The sequence below is a fragment of the Mytilus trossulus genome, chromosome 13 (genome assembly GCF_036588685.1).
Source record: "Mytilus trossulus isolate FHL-02 chromosome 13, PNRI_Mtr1.1.1.hap1, whole genome shotgun sequence".
Classification (NCBI taxonomy): domain Eukaryota; kingdom Metazoa; phylum Mollusca; class Bivalvia; order Mytilida; family Mytilidae; genus Mytilus; species Mytilus trossulus.
Window position 1 is genome coordinate 36,439,591 of NC_086385.1, and position 22,309 is coordinate 36,461,899.

The 22,309-nt window shown below is 31.3% G+C and overlaps 1 protein-coding gene across 1 annotated transcript; it reads left to right on the forward strand.

Moving 5' to 3' along the window:
- Positions 1-1,547: 1,547 nt before the first annotated feature.
- On the forward strand, positions 1,548-6,677 carry LOC134694332 (uncharacterized). The gene is made up of 3 exons (XM_063555337.1): positions 1,548-1,637; positions 4,923-5,138; positions 6,315-6,677. Exons 1-3 carry the CDS (start codon positions 1,620-1,622, stop codon positions 6,675-6,677), a joined length of 597 nt encoding a protein of 198 aa, XP_063411407.1. The 5' UTR covers positions 1,548-1,619.
- The last annotated feature ends 15,632 nt before the right edge of the window (positions 6,678-22,309 follow it).

Sequence of the window (22,309 nt, forward strand, 5' to 3'; positions counted from 1 at the left end):
ATACACATTTGGTTTACGGACAATTACTTATGTTCTAGTGAATGGATCTTTATAGAATTTTAAAAGAATGTTCAATACTACACAAGAAAGGTTTGGATTGATTTTGGGGTTAATGGTACTAACAGTTTCGGAATAAGGGGCCACAAAGGGACAAACAACAGCATTTTTGTAGTTTAATTTCAGACTATAACTTGTATGTAAGTGTATGGATTATCTGACATTGCACCACAATGTTTTACATTACAAAGGAAAACTGGGATTTAATTTAGGGATAATAGCCTCAAATAAGAGTCAAAGAAGAGGCCAAAATTAAGCATTATTTCTAGTTTCCATACAATAACTTGTGTTTAAGTGTATGGGTATCTCTTCAATTTTACTAAAAGGTTCAATGCTACAAAAGAAAAGGCAGGTATTGAGTTGGGGGTAAGTGCTCCAAAGGGTGGGGGGTTAAATAAAATTGGGGGGAGTTTTTTGTTCAAAACGTTTCAAATTCATTTTTTTTTAAGTTTCACGAAGAAATCTTCATTTGGGAAGTGCTATTTTGCAGGTTGCAGGTTGCGGGTTGCAGGTTGCAGGTCACACATAAATATTATATGTATGTAAATACATGTATAAAATCTACCCCATGACTAATAAATTTAAAATTATTTAAAATAATTCAATAATCATAATTTTAATACACATACATGTATCTTATAATGCTAATTCTACTTCTTAATTGCTATTAATATAGTTCTAAACATTGATTCCAATTAAGTGAAAGCAATAAAAACTTGACATGGACTGAACAGGTTCTATAGAACATATTTTTCTGTATTAATCTAGTTTCATAAACAATTAAATTCCTTTTGGTGGACATCCAACATCGTTGAGGCTTATATTAAGAAATTATTAGGTTTAAATAATTGTATAAATGCCCTTTCTTGCATGAACATAATTTAGCGCAAAAAACAAACAAAATAACTTCCTTCCCTTTATCTGATAAGAATTGTATCCTTGAGATCGCTAAATAAAGAGGACAACCTAAATATAGATAAAGATTTTCCCAAAACTATATTCGGGAACCCTTTTGGCTGAATAGTTATATTTATCATTGGTTGCATCATGTTTATAAAACATTGTTAATTAGTCTTTAACAATATTTTTGAATATTTCATCATTTAAAAATACTAATTGTGCAGATAATGGTCAGATGTTTAATATTTGATAAACATTGACAAGAGAGAAGACCGTGGTCTTAAAAAGACATTTTTTGTCTATCTATGCTTTAAACAAAATAAGTATTCTTGATTTACAACCTCATCGTATTGTGCAAACTTGTACGGTAACTATCAATAAAATGTGTACTATTTTTAGATTTGAAATCTACTTACCAATCTAAATATAACAAATGTGGACTTTCCAACTAGAGCTATCGAGCAATTTAAAACTGTGTTTGACGTGCTTTTTGTGTAGAAAATCTTACCGATTACATCATTATTATTTATTCATCACTTCAGTTGTCCTTGAATACTGATAAGCATTTAATTATAGTCTCAATGAAAATTTTCATAACAATAAAAAGAATAAAAAGCAAATTTTCATTTTATCGGTTCATATTTTGAATAACATTTGCCAAGATGAAGCTGACAGAAAAGGTATGAAATTAAGCGCATTATATATTTCAAGACTATTTTCGAATCTGATTAGTCACAAATGTCTAGATGGGATGTGTTTTTAAGATTTTTATCCTAGGTTTTATACGACTGCAAAAATTTTGGTTGTATATTGGTATCACGTTGGCGTCGTCGTCTGCGTCGTCGTCGTCGTCGTCGTCGTCGTCGTCGTCCGAATACTTTTAGTTTTCGCACTCTAACTTTAGTAAAAGTGAATAGAAATCTATGAAATTTGAACACAAGGTTTATGACCACAAAAGAAAGGTTGGGATTGATTTTGGGAGTTTTGGTCCCAACAGTTTAGGAATAAGGGGCCAAAAAGGGCACAAATAAGCATTTTCTTGGTTTTCGCACTATAACTTTAGTTTAAGTGAATAGAATTCTATGAAATTTTACACAAGGTTTATGACCACAAAAAAAAAGATTGTGATTGATTTTGGGAGTTTTGGTTCAAACAGTTTAGGAATTAGGGGCCAAAAAAAGGACCCAAATAAGCATTATTCTTGGTTTTCGCACAATAACTTTAGTATTAGTAAATAGAAATCAATGAAATTTAAACACAAGGTCTATAACCACAAAAGGAAGATTGGGATTGATTTTGGGAGTTTTGGTCCCAACAGTTTAGGAATAAGGGGCCCAAAGGGTTCAACATTAAACTTTGTTTGATTTAATCAGAAATTGAATAATTGGGGTTCTTTGATATGCCAAATCTAAATGTGTATGTAGATTCTTAATTTTTGGTCCCGTTTTCAAATTGGTCTACATTAAAGTTCAAAGGGTCCAAAATTAAACTAAGTTTGATTTTAACAAAAATTGAATTATTGGGCTTCTTTGATATGCTGAATCTAAACATGTACTTAGATTTTTGATTATGGGCTCAGTTTTCAAGTTGGTCCAAATCAGGATCCAAAATTATTATATAAAGTATTGTTCAATAGCAAGAAATTTTCAATTGCACAGTATTCAGCAATAGCAAGAAATCTTCAATTGCACAGTATTGTGCAATAGCAAGTCTTTTCAATTGCACAGCATTGCGCAATAGCAAGAAATATCTAATTGCACAATATTTTGCAATAGCAAGAATTTTTTTAATTGGAGTTATCTTTCTTTGTCCAGAATAGAAGTTGAATTAACTTAAATCATTGTTTTATACAATATACAATGTATATTCACTGTTACTTCCAACTGATAAATTAAAACAATCTTTACCATTCAGTGATAACAAGCACTTTTTTTACATTTTAATATTTTATGATGTATTTAAATGAGTAGTTATTGTTGCAAACTCCATTAGAAATTTGAATTGAGTTCAGTTTTGGAATAAGGGAAAGGGGGATGTGAACAAAAAAATGGGGGGGGGGGGGGGGGGGGTCAATTTTACTCATTTCAGATTTCATAAATAAAAAGAAAACTTCTTCAAACAATTTTAGAGAGGATTTATATTCAACAGCATAGTGAATTGCTCAAAGGCAAAACAAAAATTTTAAGTTCATTAGACCACATTAATTTTGTGTCAGAAACCTATGCTGTGTCAACTTTTTAATCACAATCCAAATTTAGAGCTTAATCCAGCTTGAATGTTGTGTCCATACTTGCCCCAACCGTTCAGGGTTCAACCTCTGCGGTCGTAAAAAGCTGCGCCCTGCGGAGCATCTTTTTCCATTTTAGTTTGATTTTCTTTTTATAAGATATTTTATCATGTTTATAGTAAATGTTTACAGACTATCAATTGTTCTATAATTATCATCAGAGATCGATATATCCTTTTTATACTGCAATGTGAGAGACTTTGAAAAACAGTAACGATGACCAAATATTTTGCGGTAATAATCTCAACGAATGTCCCATGTGTTGCAAATTTAACAAATACATTAAATAATTAAACGATAAGTATTGTCATAGATCACAATTAGTATATTTGGTGATCTATTTTTTCTTAGCTGTAAGCATGGTAAAACAATTTCGCAAAAGTAACTTACATGAACATGATAACGGTATAGAGAGAAAACGACAGAATAGTTATCAAAGGTACCAGGATTATAATTGTGTACGCCAGACGCGCGTTTCGTCTACATAAGACTCTTCAGTGACACTCATATAAAAAAAGTAAAGCCAAACAAGTACAATGTTTAAGAGCATTGAGGATCCAAAACTCCAAAAAGTTGTGCCAAATACGGCTAAGGTAATCTATGCCTGGGATAAGAACATCCTTAGTTTTTCGAAAAAATTCAAGTTTTGAAAACAGGAAATTTATAAATATGACCACATTATTGATATTCATGTCAACACCGAAGTGTTGACTACTGGGCTGGTGATACCCTCGGGGACGAAACGTCCACCAGCAGTGGCATCGACCCAGTGGTGTAAATAGTTATAAAAGCTACCAGGATTATAATTGTGTACGCCAGACGCGCGTTTCGTCTACATAAGACTCATCAGTGACGCTCATATCAAGATATTTTAAAGCCAAACAAGTACAAAGTTGAAGAGCATTGGGGATCCAAAATTCCAAAAAGTTGTACCAAATACGGCTAAGGTATTCTATGCAAAAGAGTGCTAGTGGTAAACGTCACTAACGGTTCTAATATTTCTGAAAAGGGTGAACCGCTCCCGTCATGATTCAGTGATTTCCTTTTAAATTAACAAAACGTTTTTTTCAAAAAGGTGGCCCTGGTTACCCACAGCCTCTTTTAATCCGCCAACGAACGTATGTTCGGACAATTACTTTAAAATTATCATTAGAATCTTAAAAATACATCAACAGATATACATACATATAATTATAAGATTCAAAGAAGAAGAGTTTGTATCTTCGAAAATTCTTGATCTGTCGTGTACATTGACAACCGAAACAGCTATATTTTAAAGATTTTTTTTTATCATATTTAACATGCTTAATTTACGATATAACTGCTCAATTGTTTTTGAAGATACCATGATACAATTGATATTCGCGCACATATGCTACAGGTCAACATTGTTAATTTTTAGTATTCCAAAGTCCAATTTCTTTCTATATATAGAACATGTTTAAAAAATAATAAATGTTGTATGCTTCAACATGTTGATCATCCTAAGCCTACAACAGATGTGTAGAAGTAGGTATAAAGTATTTCATGCGATTTGCCAGTTAAACAAATAAAGGTTTTGGATAGTCATAACTCATCACATGTGATTTATTACAGTAAAATATGATACATGCCAAGGTCTCAAAGATTTTGTAAAGTATTACAGATATAAAATGTAACATATTGTATTTCCTTTCAGACAAACTGCTGTTCCCATTGTAAACGGGACAATAATAAGTGCCTAAAGAAGAAACAAGTTTTGAAACATTTCTTAGGCGACAAAATAAATGCTTCTCTTCTTAAAAAGACAAAAACAGTACCAAACGCATATGGGTTGTACTGTATTACAAGTAATGATGCTGGTGAAGTTTTGTACGTTGGGTTTTCGAACCGTAGTGTGCGACAAAGATTGTTGGTAAGTTTTAAAAAAAGAACTTAAAATAAAACTTTGATGTTATTCATAGTTAAACCAATGACCTTCTTTCATTTTGCGGGATTCAATTTCAAATGAAATACAGTGCATATGCTATATTCGTTTGCTTTTATATTAATGGCCAAAATTATGTTGTCCATTGTTTTTGTTTAATTGTGATGTTAAAAATGAAAATTAATACATTTTCTCAGATGATTCATATATTACTTATGAAATAAAATCATGTTACGACAATTGCCATCATAAACTACAGCAAAATGTTTACCTCAACTGTCAAGGCTATCCTAGCAGATCTAAAATATACTCTTAAATGTCTCAAAGAATGGTGTTCACATAAGTCTTTTTTAAAGAGCATATAATTTTGAAACTTTAAGGACATGTGATGATTTACCGAGGAGGCGTAGGGAGGCTGGTAAAAAATGTAGAGGGATACACTTTTTCCATTATATTAGTCGTCGGGTTTATTTCACAAAATTTGATCAAGGTTATCTCTTAAGCAATATATGCTGAATTTAACCCAAAAAATAACAGGAAAATTTATGTACAAGAAAATGTATACATTCATATTGATAATTTTATAAAAGTCATTATGGATGCATCATCTCAAGAATCTCGCATTTCAAAGGGAATATAATGGGTAGTTATTGTTATAGACACTAGAAGTAAACATTATGACTATCATTGAATCAAGGGCGTCGTGATTTTTTTTTGTGTAAGGAGGGGGGAAACAAATTTTTGAAAATTTAAAAATAAAAAAAAAAACAACATATTTCCCGAAAGAAAATACCGTATTTTTTAAATGTGCATTTGGTCATGTGCTATTTGTCTGACAACAACCATTCCAAAATTGCGTGCATAAGTGGTCTCCATTTTGTTGATACTATATGTTTCGATGTAAGGTTGGATTTTTTAGTTTTGAAACCTTACACATGAAATTGAGAATGAAAATTTGGAATCTGTCAAAGAGACAACAACCCGACCAAAGAGCAGACAACAGCAGAAGGCCACCAATGGGTCTTCAATATTTAGCTATCAAGATAGTATTAAAAAAAATCACTGCTAAAGCCTCGCAGTTCCACATTCCTCCATAATATAATGAAAGATATGTGTTAATAATGTTATTCGTGCTAATAATATAAATCAATCTTGTCTCTTCAGGCTCATACAGGAGGATATGATAAACAGGCAATTGGTAGGTTCTTGAAAGGAAAGGATTTACGGAAATTCTCGCTCTCCTGGGTTAAGGAGCGAAAAGCGGAGTGTTTAGAACAACAGTTTATTGAATACGTTACCCATGATCAAGGTTTTCGACCATTGAAAAAAAAAAAAGAGGGAGATCATGTGGCAAAAAGGAGGAATGAGATAATTTTTATCAGATATCATTTGTTTGGTATGCTGTATTTTTTTTATAACTCTATTGAAATGTGGCGAATTGAATTATTTTATGATCACTTATACTTTCAAAGTTTCTTCATTCATTCTTATTTGCCATTATATGTATTGAATTTATCACATCAATAAAATAAGTTTAAACAATAGGAATGTCTTTACACTTTATCTTATAATTACACCTTATGTAAGAATCCTGGGTTTTTGATTGGTTGATAGCCAGTGTATTTTTCACCAATTCACTGTTATCAAATGAATATCGTTCATTTTTTAACGCCGCCGGGGTATTTTCCAAAAGGATATGCCTTTTTTACCCTCTCTGCCGTGGTATTTGCCAAAAAATACTCTATCCGACTGGACGCTTGTAACGTCACGATCATCAATGCATTTTTGAACATTAACATTCGTTGTAATTAAACAGATATATCATGTTCTTGAAGGGTATTTACGAAAAATACCAGTCTTGAGAATGAATTTCCCTCGCCTTACGGCTCGTAAAATGTAACATTCTCGCGACTGGTATTTTTCGCAAATACCCCTCCCTAACATGATATAACTGTTTATAATCCAATGTATAAAAAATAGATGTGGTATGTATGTCAAAGAAACAAATTTCAATTAAAGACTATCGGACATTGAGTGAACTTCTAAACAATCATACGTCTTACAACGAAAAACAAAACCTATGCTTATTTGTTTGTGAAGTTTGAATGTTTATCGGTTTATTCATGTTCTCATTAATATTGGATATACAAGGCTTATTTTACATTAGTCACTTTGTGGTCCTTTATAGCTTGTTGTTTTTGATGTGAGCCAAGTCTCCGTATTGAAGGCCGTATTTTGACCTATAATGGTTTACTTTCACAAAATATGACTCGAATGGATAGTTGTCTCATTGGCACTCATACCACATCTTCTTATATCTATTATATAAACATATATATATATATGGTAGAGGGCTTTTTAAAATTTTCCCGTTCTATAAAATTAATGTAGAATGTGACATTAGAAGATCCACAAAAGAACAATATTTTATAACCAAATTCAAGCCAAAACTAAATGCGCATTAGGCTTTCAATAGCGTTACATTTAGCTTTCCATATTTCACTTTAGAACGTTTATCTCCCTTTTGTAATTGTTTTATGACGTTACGTACTTAAATACCGTCTCATAGTTACAATTATTCGCCTTTCACCTGAAGATTGTTGTAAAACATGAAAGTACTTGTGAATATTAAATATTATATGCAGTATCCGGAAATGTTGGACTTTTTTATTTAGATATATATATATGTATACGCCAGACACGCGTTACTTTGAAAAAACTTGCATTCAAACGTCGTTCAAGAAATGAAACAAGATACTGATTATGTTTAGTTCATTCATGTTATTGTTTACTGTGTGAGACCCAGTATATTATTTTTGTTAAGTAGTTGTTGTAACAATGAGGTAAAATCGGCATACATTTTCATTCATAGACAGTTTCATTTTCATAAATATTGACCATAGAAAAACAATGTAAATAAAACATAACACAGAATACTTACGATTGAGCAAGATGAATTACACTCGAAATTGTCGGAAAGCAGAACTCGCTCAATTAAAGGAATCCATCAATTGTAATGATCATGACAAGCTGAAGTATAATATTTTTTGTTGTAAAGTGGCAGTAGTTGATTATCTTTGACACATTTAGGTAAAAAAAAATCAAATACTGAAGGTTTGCAGGGATTTATGAATATCTTCTATTTTATTTAAATACTGTGGTTGTTTGTAACATTTTACACAATACAATCTTTAGCAGTTACATATGGCATATTTCAACGTTGGTGTATGTTTAACTGCATTGATAATGTTTGTCGTTATAAATTGGCATTTGATTATTTTATACATAATATATATAATCATATTTACTGTCGGTTTTGTATATTACAAAGCGTTTCACAAGAAGTTGTCATGCTCATTTTGATAATTTTGCAAAAACTGTAAGTTTCTTGATATAAAAGATCAAAAGATGAAAGAAAAGAAAAGAAAAACAAATAGTATATAAGCCAATTTTATATATATATATATATAAAACTTACTCTGTTTTGACTGGTCGCAACACAACAAAATTGCCACCAGCTGTTTTGAGTTTTCGGTACAATGAAATAAACACATACTGTCAAACAAACGATTTCGATTGTCATCAACAACAAAATCTATGACAACCACCTACATGTAACTTCATAATTTATTCAAGTTATTTTAAAGTACGTAAACTCATTACAGATAGCTGGGTAAAAAGTATGTATCTATGGCGCGCGATTCATCTTCAGCATCAGTGACGCTCCAACCAAAGGGTTACAAGGGTAAAATTGAATCACACTGATGGCCTAAATGTAAATCACTTTGTTTTATTAGATAAGGTTTGTTTTCAAATGTCTTAAGACGAATATATCAATACCAAAAAAAAAAAGCTTGATGCCCTTAAGTGTTTACGTTATTTTTATACTTGCATATAGTCGAAAGTAAAATAACATAATAACTGAACACAAGCTAGTAATATCGACCTAAGTGGATCAGTAACTCCAAAAATAAAAAGTATTATACTATGTATTAAATTAATAAAACCAACTTTTAATTGATATACACACAAATGCCATAACTAAGGAAATGGCAGAGTTGAATATTAAATATTCCATATTATACAAATAGTCATCTAAGGTACCAGGATTATAATTTGATACGCCAAACGTGCTTTTCGTTAACATAAGACTCATCAGGAACGCCCAGATCAAAATATTTAAAAAAAGTCAACAAGTACAAAGTTGAAGAGCAATGAGGACCCAAAATTCCAACTCAGTTTGACAATATTTTTAGCAAAAGTTAATAACAAGCCCTCCAGTTTCCTCATGCTGAAATGATGAAGCGAATACATCGTTGCATTTGATAGATGTTGTAAAAAAAATCGGAGATAATAGTATTGCTGTCGATCATTTAAAATCTGTCTTTATGAAGAAACCAAATCCACGCCAAGACCGAAAAGAATAAAATAGAAATATGAACTTATCAAATGCCCGACATTTTGTTGTTATCAGCATCCTTGTTAATTTCGGTGAATTTCCTTTTTAACAGACAGATAGTGATTAAGTGTCTACTTTTATTCCTTTTTTTCTGTACGAACATATTGTACTCATTTGAAGTAGAATATCACAGGCACTTGTCTCAGAATTGTTTTCCCTATATAACTTTATATAGCTGAAATCATCTATTTTGTCGTAAAGTTTTGTTTTCAGCCGACCATCATTGTCAATTTCTAGGTGTAAGTCAAGATATGAGGCCGAATTAACTGTATCTGTAGTATCCTTTATCTCTAGCTCGATGGGATAGATGCGTTCCGCATAGTCATCAAATTTTGAATATTTAGTGGAAAAACATGTGTGTTTCATAACAAATTGAATGTCAAGCAGCTTATAACATTGAATGAGGTAAAAATGGTCATTACCGTTTACTTCTGTGGCAAAATGGAACAGGGAAGAGCCATTTGATTTGTACTATAAAACAAGAACTAAAAAAAGAGGAAAAAAACGGTCGCAGTCACAAGAAAACGGGAGTGGCTTCCTTGAATATAGGTGGGATTACTGTCCATTCCTGGTTCGGTATAGCAGATGGTCCTTTTTCTAACGATAAACTCTTACAAAAATTGACAGGCAAGCAGATGTTTTGATTCTAGATGAAATATCAATGCTTTCTGCTAAAATGTTTAATCAGATTCTTGATCTTAAAGGTGATTTAAAATCATTTCATTCTCTTGATGAAGGAGACCAAACTTAATTAAGGAAAATGTCTGTTGGTCAATCTTTACATTTAAAAAAAAACTGTCTAGTAATGTTGGTGAAAAATTTAAGTAAAAATCTTGTCAATGGGTTACAAGGAGCTGTGCAGAAAATAAATACTGACAATAACACTGTCACTGTTAACTTTAATGGTATGATAACAGACATATAAAGAGAAATGTCCACAGTGTATAGTTCCATTGAAAACAAATTTGTAGCTAGTAGACTACAAATACCATTAGTCTTGTCATATTGTGCGACTATTCATACGGCACAAGGGCAAATAGAGTTGAGGTTGATTCTTCAAATATTTTTATAGCAGGACAACTGGGTGTGGCAGTTGATAGGGTAAGAAAACAGACATAAGGTTATGTTAACCTGATATGCTGGTGACTGATGCACAGGTTTTTTTTTTATAAATGAGCGATTAAATTTACAGCTAAAGGCATACATTACTACTAAATTCATTTCTGACGACAATTTTTGAAAACATTTCAAATAGATATGAATAGGTTTTTGCAAGTGATTCTACTGAAAAAAGACAGATTCAAAATCATGGACAATCTATTTCAGCAAGCTCTATAAGTTTTCACATTCCAATGAATATATTTCTCTCATTGAAAATTGTTGCAATAGGAAGGCAGAATCTGATGACTTCACAGTTTTTAGTAGAATTTTTGACTTTGTTTCACATTTTATTATAGAAAATAAAACTAGTAACATTAAGGATTCAACTGAATTGCCTCATCAACAAAGTGCATACTCATATGATGATGCAGGCTTGGGCAAACATAGGTACATTGCTGGAAGATGTATTGCAAAAATTTCTGTAAGTTTTTGTGTTAAGTTTAATCAATTTGATTACTTAAAAAAGACTGCTTTTTCTATTTTATGAGGGAAACCTTTTAAAATAGCACAGGAACTTGTCGCAGAAAAATATTCCTATATACCTTAATGCCTGTGCATAAAAGGCATATTGTCTTAACCTTAAAATTAAATTCTAAAATGTTTACATGTATTTATTCAATTTATGAAACATTTTTCCACATTATTAGAGTTAATAGCTTGACATATTACCTAAGAAATCTTAAAATAGATATATATAGATAAGTTGATATGTCATGACTGCGAATAAGAGACCAAATACAAAATGTCAAGACTGCTTGTTAACCATCATCTGTTTTTTTGTTGTGATAATTTTGTACATTTATGCAGTTATGCAGCTGACAGCTGTATTACACAGGTACGCACACACACACACACAAACAAATATATATACACATACAGGAATACACCAAGACAAATGAAGATTAAGATTTTAATACTATTAAGTTGTACATTTGATCTCTAAATAAAATTGTCCACATGTACACAGATAACAGTTATATTTTAACAAGAGTTATTCATCTTTGTACTCTGCTCTGTATTTCCGCATATATCTTTCTTCTCTTAAATCATAAGTATGTATGCTAAGATATTGTATGCTGTGTCGCTGGTATTAATGGTCAGATCTAAATAAGCTTTTAAATTTGATTAAAAGAAATTTTAGTCTATGCAATAGTCAATATTCCATTTATTGATTGATATATAGCTTTAATATAGATTATTGTCTTTGTTTAACTGTCAGTCTATCCACTGGATAACATGCATCATGTATATGTTAATATACAATGTTTTATCAAATTCTTAATTTCTTTGTCGGAATTTCAGCGGAAAAGGGCTTAGCACCATTTCCACCTGCATTACTCTTTCTGGATACTACAGAATGTCCCAAAACAACACTGTTTATACCAGTTCTATATGAGTTATATGTTGGATGGGTAGTAGGTCCATGATAGAGTGATATTTGTTGACAAAACATATTTTCAATTATATCACTGTTCAGTCTTGCTGGTACAACTTCAGTCTTTAGGACTTCAATGCAAAAGGTGATGAGTGACATTATCCCATGGTACATAAAATCAAGGTCTTCTCTTGTTTCCATGGTAAGAAGACTCTTGTATCACCTATAGTGTCATTTTGACAAACTTGTTTTTCAATTATATGCAATACTTAATTTCATTATTCTTTCATCACTTATATCTTTTACAGGCTGCTGATCAGTAAAAAACTCCACCAATGTACTAAAGTGTTCAAGAAATTGGATACCGCACTTAATGCTTGCTGACCAGCTTCACCACTGAGAGACTTTCTATACATTTTCATTAAATGCAACATGTCAACCTTAAGTGTTTCAAATGCCAGCTTGTTTCTCATATTTTGAGCATTGTTAGGGAAGATTTGCTTCTGAGTTAATTTATTGTGTATTAGAAACCTATGGGTATAACGATCCCAGTTATATGTATCGATCCACATCTGCCATTGAATTGTACAGCTTTCAAATGATAATAGTCTCTGGTCATGAGCTTTTATTCCACTGGATAAGACACTATTACGGATTTTTTTAATAAGATGGCAGGGATCCATGATGAAGATCATTTTTCTTAAACATGTTAAAGGGTTTTTGTAATGTGAAGCCACCTTTTTTGTCAAAAGGGGGTCATTTTCAGGAAAATGCATTTTCAGGAAAGCACAGTTATTGCTAGAATCGTCCATACATAAGTAAAAGGGTTTAAAACCCCATTCATATAATACATCAATGCATTTCCAGGTTGTGATAAATATGTCAGCAGGTGAAGCTTGTGCATTAGGATAATTAGCAAATGGCCAACGGAAGTCAGTTATTCCATGGAAAATGTACTGCATAACATGATTTGCTAATTTACTTTCACATTTACCTTCATTGGAACAGTGCATTAACATAACCTCAGGTTCACAATCTACCAATCCAAACAATGAGGTACCACTCCCATGGTTAACTATTTGCAGGTCCTCTTGTATGGACATTTCATTCAATAAAACACCACCATAATAGCCTTCTGTTTCAATCCTCAGCCTAACAGCCTCATTTTTTCATCCATGCCATCATGGTAGGAATTATACCGGGTTTTTGTTTTAAAGCATTTTTATATAAATATAGAAGATTTTCAGATGGCAAGTACTAAATTATAATCCTGGTATCTTTGATAAGTAATTAAACCAACCATTTGTTGTAATGTCTTTGTATTCAGAAGGATTTCTGTTGTATATGGTCAGTGCCATGCATATTATTTCCTTTGGCCATCTAACTCCTTTAAAATGTTTATGTGATGAAGATTCAGTTTGACTTCAAATTCAAACCTGCTATTGTTTGTCAATAACTCAAATTTACTAAATAGTGAAATATAACTGATGATCAATGTCAAATTTATTGGAAAGTTTTGTGATCATGACACCACCTTTTGTATGTACTATAAATACTCGAATTTGTCAATTATATCATATCTTCTTATTTGCAAATTAATCATATCTAAATACAAAAATGAAACGACAAGTGAAGCACTGTGTCCATGCATGACGCGATTTTTATGACGATATCAAAGTCGCGTACATATATACGAAAAGAAGATGTGATAGAGACGTAAAAGGGACAGCAACCCAACAACACAACATACCAGAATGTGAACTGTTAGCTCTTGTGTGCTTTCTTTCCTTGGGATAAGACATTAAAAGATATTATACTGCACGCTTATATTATTCTTGCTTCAACATGCATCTTTACTTTTTTCCTCTTATGAGATCCTCATTTACACTTATATTATAATAGTCTGTGGACCTGTATGTATTTAGGGAATGGCACTCTTCATGTATCGTACTTAAAAAAAACTTTCATATATTTTACGTTTCAGAGTCCTACATGTATTTTGAATTTTACTCAGAAGTTAATATAAGCGCGGGATATGCTTAAAGTTAGCCTTTTATTCTATATGTCAGATAACCTACTTGTGTTGATGTTGCCGGATTGCTGTCTGATTGACGAATAGCTGTAATTTTATCTCTATACTTTTTTTAGTAATTTTTTTTAAGGATTCATCCAATCCCACCTTTTCATTTGAAATATATTTCCGTGACGTAACATCAAAAGATTAGTCACTTCAAGAAAAAAAATGTGAGTGAAAATGAAACCTCTTCTCGCATGTTGCACTTAGTGTAATTGTTCTCTTTGGCAGAATTAAATTTAAAGAAGCCACAATTTGGTTCCTGAATGAATATGCTTTAAAACCCGGGGCCTAAAGCTAGGTAAAGCCTATCACTTGACAAAGATTCTCCAATTTGGCAACTTTATAACACCGACCGTGGGATGAAATGGAATGGAAATGGGGAACGACTGACATATACTTAAGCATATTCAATAATTACATGTAGCATAATCAAGGTTAAGTTTATGCGATAAAGTTTATTTCTTTTAAGATGGAATGGGTGTCTTCCTCCATCTTGGATTGTGAAAAACAGAGAATCTAAGGTCCAGATTATCTATCTAGTTAGCACAATTTGATGCAGGAATGCAGATATTTAATGTGAACTTTTATTCAAAAGAACTAATTTCTAAGAATATATCTTTTAAATATTAGTATTTTAACAAAATTTGATTAATTTTGGTTGTTTTTTAAACGTTTTAAAATTAGCATTTTAAGGGGAGATAACTCTTAAATAGTCCATTTTCTGTTGGATTCTGCATGAATTTTTTGTATTTTGTATTTTAGATGGAAAAAACATACGGTGACCCTATCTTTTCTTTTGATTTTCTCAAAGTATTGTCTGAAAACTATATTTTTCTAATTTTATTTGCAATTCTATCATTTTGTTTAGTTTCTAATCACAAAATGTTGTTTTTTCCTGTTTAATTCATACAAAATGTGTCATTTTATCACCACCTGTAGCTTGAGAAAATGCGCGGTTACCTATCATTTTTATTTTATTTTTGAACATATATCAATAGATACTACGTTTTGACAAAGTATGAACAAATTCTATCATTTTTATTTTAGACTCCCATACCACCTTAAATGCATATTTTAAGTTTTCAAGTAAATATAGGATAATTATTTGGGAGCAATTTCTATTATGGACCCACTTATATATATATATAGTTAAAACCTTAATTAACTATCGGTGTTCCGTGTAAAATTATTTCCAATGTTCTAGTTTGTTCATAACTTTTTTTTATCTGGGACTAATATACATTTATAAAAAAAAAGGTTATATCCCAGTATTTATATAACACCTTTAATAAATTCCTTAAATTGACCATCAGCATGGCTATACAAATTATTGACAAAGGTACTGTGAGAAAACACTTCCAGGTTTTCAAGCAAAAACTGTCGGGCTAAACAAAGCTCTTATTCATTAGGTCTACAGCAACAAACTACAATAATACAAGTATATTTTTCATGTTGAAGTAGCTCAATCAAAGTTTTAAAATTATAGAATTATAACATACATGCGATTCTATATTTTTCCTATTCAAAATGTACTACAAAAAATAATAAATTGAGGTTTCAAACAAATTAACTTCATATTAATATCAGAAAAGACACATAGCCATATCAATAATACTAAGAAATTTAGCACAAAGAAAGAAACACTTCTCTTTAATACCTTGATTCATGTGGCACACATTGTGTGGCTGGAGCAAATTATATTCTGGTAATACGTCACGTTAGCTGCTTTAAGTGGCTATAGTAGTGAAAATAGTAGAGGGATATTATAGTTAAGACAAGTAGAAAAAAGGAGCCTCGGTGGCGGAGTGGTCTAAGTAGTTACTACTGTAATCACTAGCCAGTCAACACTGGGGTTGTGAGCTCATGAGGGTTCACTCGACTCCAATCTTAATTGACTCTGATTGTCAGTTTTCCTATCAAAGGTCTGTGGTTTTCTCCGGACACTCTGGCATCCTCCACCAATAAAAACTGGCCTCCACGAAATAGCCTAAATGTGGTGATTAAAAGTAGCGTTAAAACACCAAAAATCAAAAAGTCAACAGGTTGAAAATATTGATAGTCATGTGAATCAGATATTCCATGGTGCTGTGGTTTTAGTCAGGTGACTCAGATTTCCATGGTGCTGTGGTTTCAGGGAACCAGTGCATTATGAAAATACAGGGTTGAACTTTGAGTCATGCTAGAAGTAGTAATGTATCAATATGTTTTTTTTAATTTCATAATAATTCTTTTTTTACAGGAATCATTCAAAACCAAAGTGAAGGAATACATAACTATGTAATATGCTACTAGATAGTGATTCATAAAACCTCCTGTTATTGCCATGTGTTCATTTATCAAGACTTCATTTTACATCATGCCCCTTCTTAAGTAAAGGAAGATAATTTGATATTCAGGTGATCTGATACCTTATAAAGGTGTGCTGAATATTTGAGAATGAGGCGAGCTGTAAAAAAAGAGGATGTTCTCTCATCAGTTGACATGGAATTTGTGATAATTTGTGAAAATGATTTGCTGTGAACCAGAACGTTAGAGATTGCTACATGTATGATAATGTATTTAGTTTGACTGCTTTATATTTACCATTTTATCCTGCCAGCTCAATGATAATTGATTTTTTTTTATTTAAGTGCATAATTGATGAAATAAAGAATACAGTATTGAATAAGATAGTAGTGTACAAACTGTAAAGAATATTTTTTATTGTGAAACTGAATTGTTTAATGGAATAATGGAAATTAAGAAATTGTTGTATTTCACGTTTAACAAACAACAATTTGAGATTACTATGGTCTCACTATTTCAATGAAGTTTACATTTTCTATAGGCTGCAAAATCCAGCAAATCAAATATTGACTAAATACATTTTTTCCACAATCCAAAAAAAATACAAAAATAAATCAATTCACAGTATTAAATGTGATATCAATTTAATTCAACAACAACATAAATAATTCAATCAGATGTTAAATTGCATATTTGAATTGCAAAACAATTTCATTTTTCAGTGATACAAAATTGTCTAAAAAAGATAGTTAGTTTGGGAAAATTGTAATTTAAAGATTACACTTATCAGTCATAAAATCTTCAAGTGTTGTTTCAGACTCCTAACATATTATTTGTTCATTAATTAAATATTTGAAAATGAATTAATTACTATTTGAATGTAAATCTGGAAGTTTTATTGGCTACTTAATTTTGTGATTATCTTAACTACTGAAAATATTCAAACAATTTGTATCTAAGAGTAAAACTACTTTAACTAAATGATAGTTCTGTTTATTTACTCAGGGTTATGTTTAGATACTATCAGTTTGTGTATTTGTACAGTGAAATACAGATTGTGCACATGGAAATTGGTTAAATTATTTTTATTTGATTTTTTTTATTATGATCATGTCTTTAACTGCTTTTTTATGTAAATTTGTTTTGCTCTGGGTTAAGGCTACAATAGCTGACTGTTCAGTCCTTCAGATTTAAAAAAACAAAACCCAAAAACAAAAGTTAGGTTAAAGTAGGCACACTTGTCCACCTAGAGTAAAAATAAGAGAATATTTCTAGATTTTCAATACAGTTTTTTTGTCATGATATAAGTGTTAGTGCTAGTATATCTAACCCTTGTCCATACACATGTGATTATAACAACTTGCTGTTGAAGCGTATTTATTTATCAGAAAGTTATAGTGTTGTAACATTAACATTTATACCCATAACCCTGTTTTTACAGAATTGATCAGTAACATTTTAAATTTCTTGTCCTAAATTGAGTGTTTTGGGGACTATTTTTCAGGTTTTATTTGTTATTTCAGAACTCTTTGATACACAAATAAAAAAAAATGTTTTCCATTTTCTATATATCATGTATGTATAGTACAGCACCTTTCCATTATAATATTAACTTGATTCATGCATACCTGTGGTTTATATATGCTGCATTTAAATTTAATGTTTCATCAAACTTAAACTTTTCTGATATAACACTGAAAACTTACAATTTTAACCCTGAAACATGGTGCTAAATACATGTGATAAAAAGTCTGACAGACATACACATTTTAACTATAAAAGTAGTCCTTAGAATATTTTTTTTTGTAAAGCCCATTGTGTATGTGAGTGACATTTAAATGCTAAGTTCACTCTTTTTGTACAATTCTTCAATCCTTGGGTCAACATGATCTACCTATGGCTATTATGTATGATTGAACACTTGCTTTGTTTCACTTTATTAAGGTCTTTTTGATAGACTGGAAAAGTGATTATATATGATTTTGTTGTTTATGATTGTAATTTATTGCTGTACACAGGGTTCTTTTTTCTATCATGACCTCCTTTTACATTTGTTTTGATGATTTTCGTTCAATTTTGCATTGAAATCTATATCTCCTCAAAAATCGGTTGTAACACTGATAATTCACAGTTATAATTCATTTTGCAATTTGCTTGACAATTTTTATGTTTCAGAATATGTAAGACTTCTGTGTAGATTCATAACCTCTGTTAATTAAAATATGATTGACCACATTTGTACATTATAATTAAGTAAAACAATTACTGTACTTTCAGAAATTTTTGCATGGATTTATTGATTGTTGAACAAAAAGAGACTTATTCAAGATTAATTTGTAAGATTTTAGGAATGCTGCGAACACATACAGCTATCAAAATGCCAATTTATAGTCCATGTCATTCTGATAGTAACAAGTATACTGATTTGTTTTGTAAATGCCTTCACACATAAAGTCGAGCTCTAATATGACAATTTTTTGATTGAATTAACATTTATTTCAGCTCTACTCATTTGTGTTGAAATTTGAGACTTTGGCCTTTGAATATTTTGTGAAAATAATAGTTCTACTGACTTTTTTTTTAAATACCTTCACTGATTTTTAGTATGAAAGTCTACTTTAATGAGTTACAGATCAAGTTTATGATTGGTTGTTCACCACTGATTTTTGCCGAAATTTCAATCATTAGACTTTGAAAATTTCCACTCCTAAAAATGGCTTCAAGCTACTTTTGCAAGTGGAGCCATTCATGTCATTTCAACACATCTAGTTTTTATTGCAACAAATATCCTCTTAAATTTATTGTCATTATACAAAAAATGCAAACATTACAGTATCTTAAATTCATAGAAAACTATACATGTCATAATTGCAAAATGTAATGAAATAAATGAATTTATAAAAAATATTATATCCTTCATTCCTATTGCTTCCATTAAATATGGTTATTGTTTGTTTGTACATATGTTGATATTTGTTATTTTATTTGAATGACAACCGAATGTGGCTGTATTAGATGACCACACATTTGTTAGCTCATCAGATCCAACTGTCCAATGTGAGCTCATTGCAGCCATTATTACCTTATCTTTGAGATGTAATTTCTAAACCAATCAGAATGGTTGTAACATTATAAACATGAATCTACCAAACATTAAATGGTCAACACATTATTTAATTTGCTTAGACATTGATGTAACAGTTTGACCAAATAGAACTTAACTTTGATGAATAGATGTGAATTTGCTCTTTTAAAATTGAATATCCTTTACATTTTTTGTTTATAAAATGAAGAGGTGGTATGATTGCCAATGAGACAACTATCCACAAAAGACCAAAATGACACAAACATTAACAACTATAGGTCACCGTACAGCCTTCAACAATGTTTATTTGAATGTCACTGATAAGTCCTTTGTAGAGGAAATGTGCGTCTGGTGCAAATATTTTTTTTCAATCCTTGTATCATCGATGAATTTATTGTTTTCTCTACAATGCTTGCTGGTTCTTTATATTTGATGTCACCCTCACTGTATCAGCTTGGCTTAAAGATAAGAATATTTGTATTTGGCTGACCTTTAGAAATGTTATTTAGGAGACAAGTTAAATGCATTATCAGGACAAAAACTTATCAATTTGCTATGGCTGTGAACCTATCTCAATGAGTAATTAAAAAAGTGCTGACTAGTTGATGGCATTTAATTTTCTAACATAAAGGATAGAACAGATACAGTTAAGTCTGCCTTATATATATTGACTTGCATCTTAAAAATTATGGTCGGCTGAAAACAAAACTTTACCATAAAAGAAGATATCAGCTTCCAATTGTGATCTCTTTTTGTTTGCCCCACCTACAATAGTAGACAGGCATTTTGTTTGCTGTTCTGTACGTCAGTTCGTTCCTCTGTCCCGCTTCAGGATATAGTTTATGGTCAAGGTATTTTTTGATGAAGGTGAAGTCAAATCAAATTAAAACTTAATATACATGTTCCCTATGATATGATCTTTCTAATTTTAACGCCAAATTAGAGCTTTTAACCCAATTTCAAGGTCCACTAAACATAGAAAATGATAGTGAGAGTGAGGTATCTGTGTACTATGGACACATTCTTGTTTCTATATGCAACGCCTGCATACAGAGTATATATCCTCCAGTTGATATGGTATTCCAGGGCGTGTATATCCTGTCAAGATTTCCTTAATATCACAAGGATTTGTGTTTACTAAGAGTTCAAAGGAGTGAAGTTGAAATCATCCCTTTGTAAATTTAATAAACGTCATCAAGTGATGGTTGAAAGTTATGGATTACCTGTTTCACAGATGAAAAAATGTCGTAATTACAGTTGTGCCCCCTTTTCCCTGAATGTGACTTAATAGACAAATTACAGGTTTGTACTTACATGAGAAACATGATGTGTAGCACCTGTGACTTAGGATCTGCTTACCCTTCCCAAGCACATGAAATCACCCCAATATTTTGAATGGGGTTATCTTGCTCAGTCGTGAGTTTCTATGTTGTATTTTTAAATGCATTTTGTTTGATACTAGTAGTATTTTTCATACTAACCATGGTATTGTCAGATTATGTTTGACTTCACATGCAGTTTTCATTCACATCAATTTCACGTGAATTTAAATTCTGACATGTAAATCTCATGTGAAATTCACCTCAAACCAGCTGATACGTGAAACTCACGTGAAATCAGTTTATGTGAGTTTCACATGAATCTCATGAGAAATTCACTTGAACTTCACATGAAAATTACATGAAATCTTAAAATATTTCAAGCAACATCTAAATTTTTAAATTCAAGTAAAATCATGAAAAATACCATTTTTTTTTTTAAAAGTTCATGTGAAATTATGTTAAGTTTTTCGCGGGAGAATCATGTGAATCTCAATTCACGTGAAATTTACATGAACAGTTTCATGAGAGTTTCATGTATTAGCTCGATTGAGGTGAATCTCACATGAAATTTGAAATTCACTTGAGCAAATTTTGCCTGTGTAATGAGTTAAAATATCACTTTGGTATCTTTCTCCTTTCATTCAAATATGATGAGAGGAAGATCTTTTTAATTGAAGGTCTTTGCAAGTAAAGTTGAGTTGTAATTAGTCCATATATTTCCGGGAAAGTGGTGTAATCAATCGTTTGTTTACCAGATACATGTAGCAATTTTATATCTAAAATGGAGATGCGGTATCGTAGCAAATGCGACACTTATCCGCTAAAGTTGATATGTGTATAATAAGCAATTAAAATCAATCGTAGGGCATTATTCAATGGGATATATATATATATATACCATATACTAAGTAGAAGGCTTTAAAAGGCTCCGGCATAGAAAATACCAAAGAATTCATTCAAGGAAACTATCAGCTTGCAACCAAGAATTAAAACCTATTAATGTGTTTGCATACCTATTATAGTCAGATGACACACTAGTGTTGACAACGACTATAATGACAGAGTGGACGATGAAGCTAGAAAAGTAACTCTTTGGAATACACGTGTCAATATAACGGAACCACAAACAACTGTTATACAATTGGGATATTTTAGCTATCCCTTTTTTTTAGGAAAACGCCTGCATTAAATCAGGATATGACGGTTGTTTTGTACTCGTTCCGTTGATTGATAACGTTCGATTTGTCCAGTTTTTATGGACATCCCCTTTTTGAATTTACCTTGGAGTTCGATATTTTTGTTAAAACTTTTTGGTACATTCATCCATTGTCACATACCATCTTAATGATTGATTTGTTTGCAGCTTACCTACGATTACGTTGGATTGAACTGGT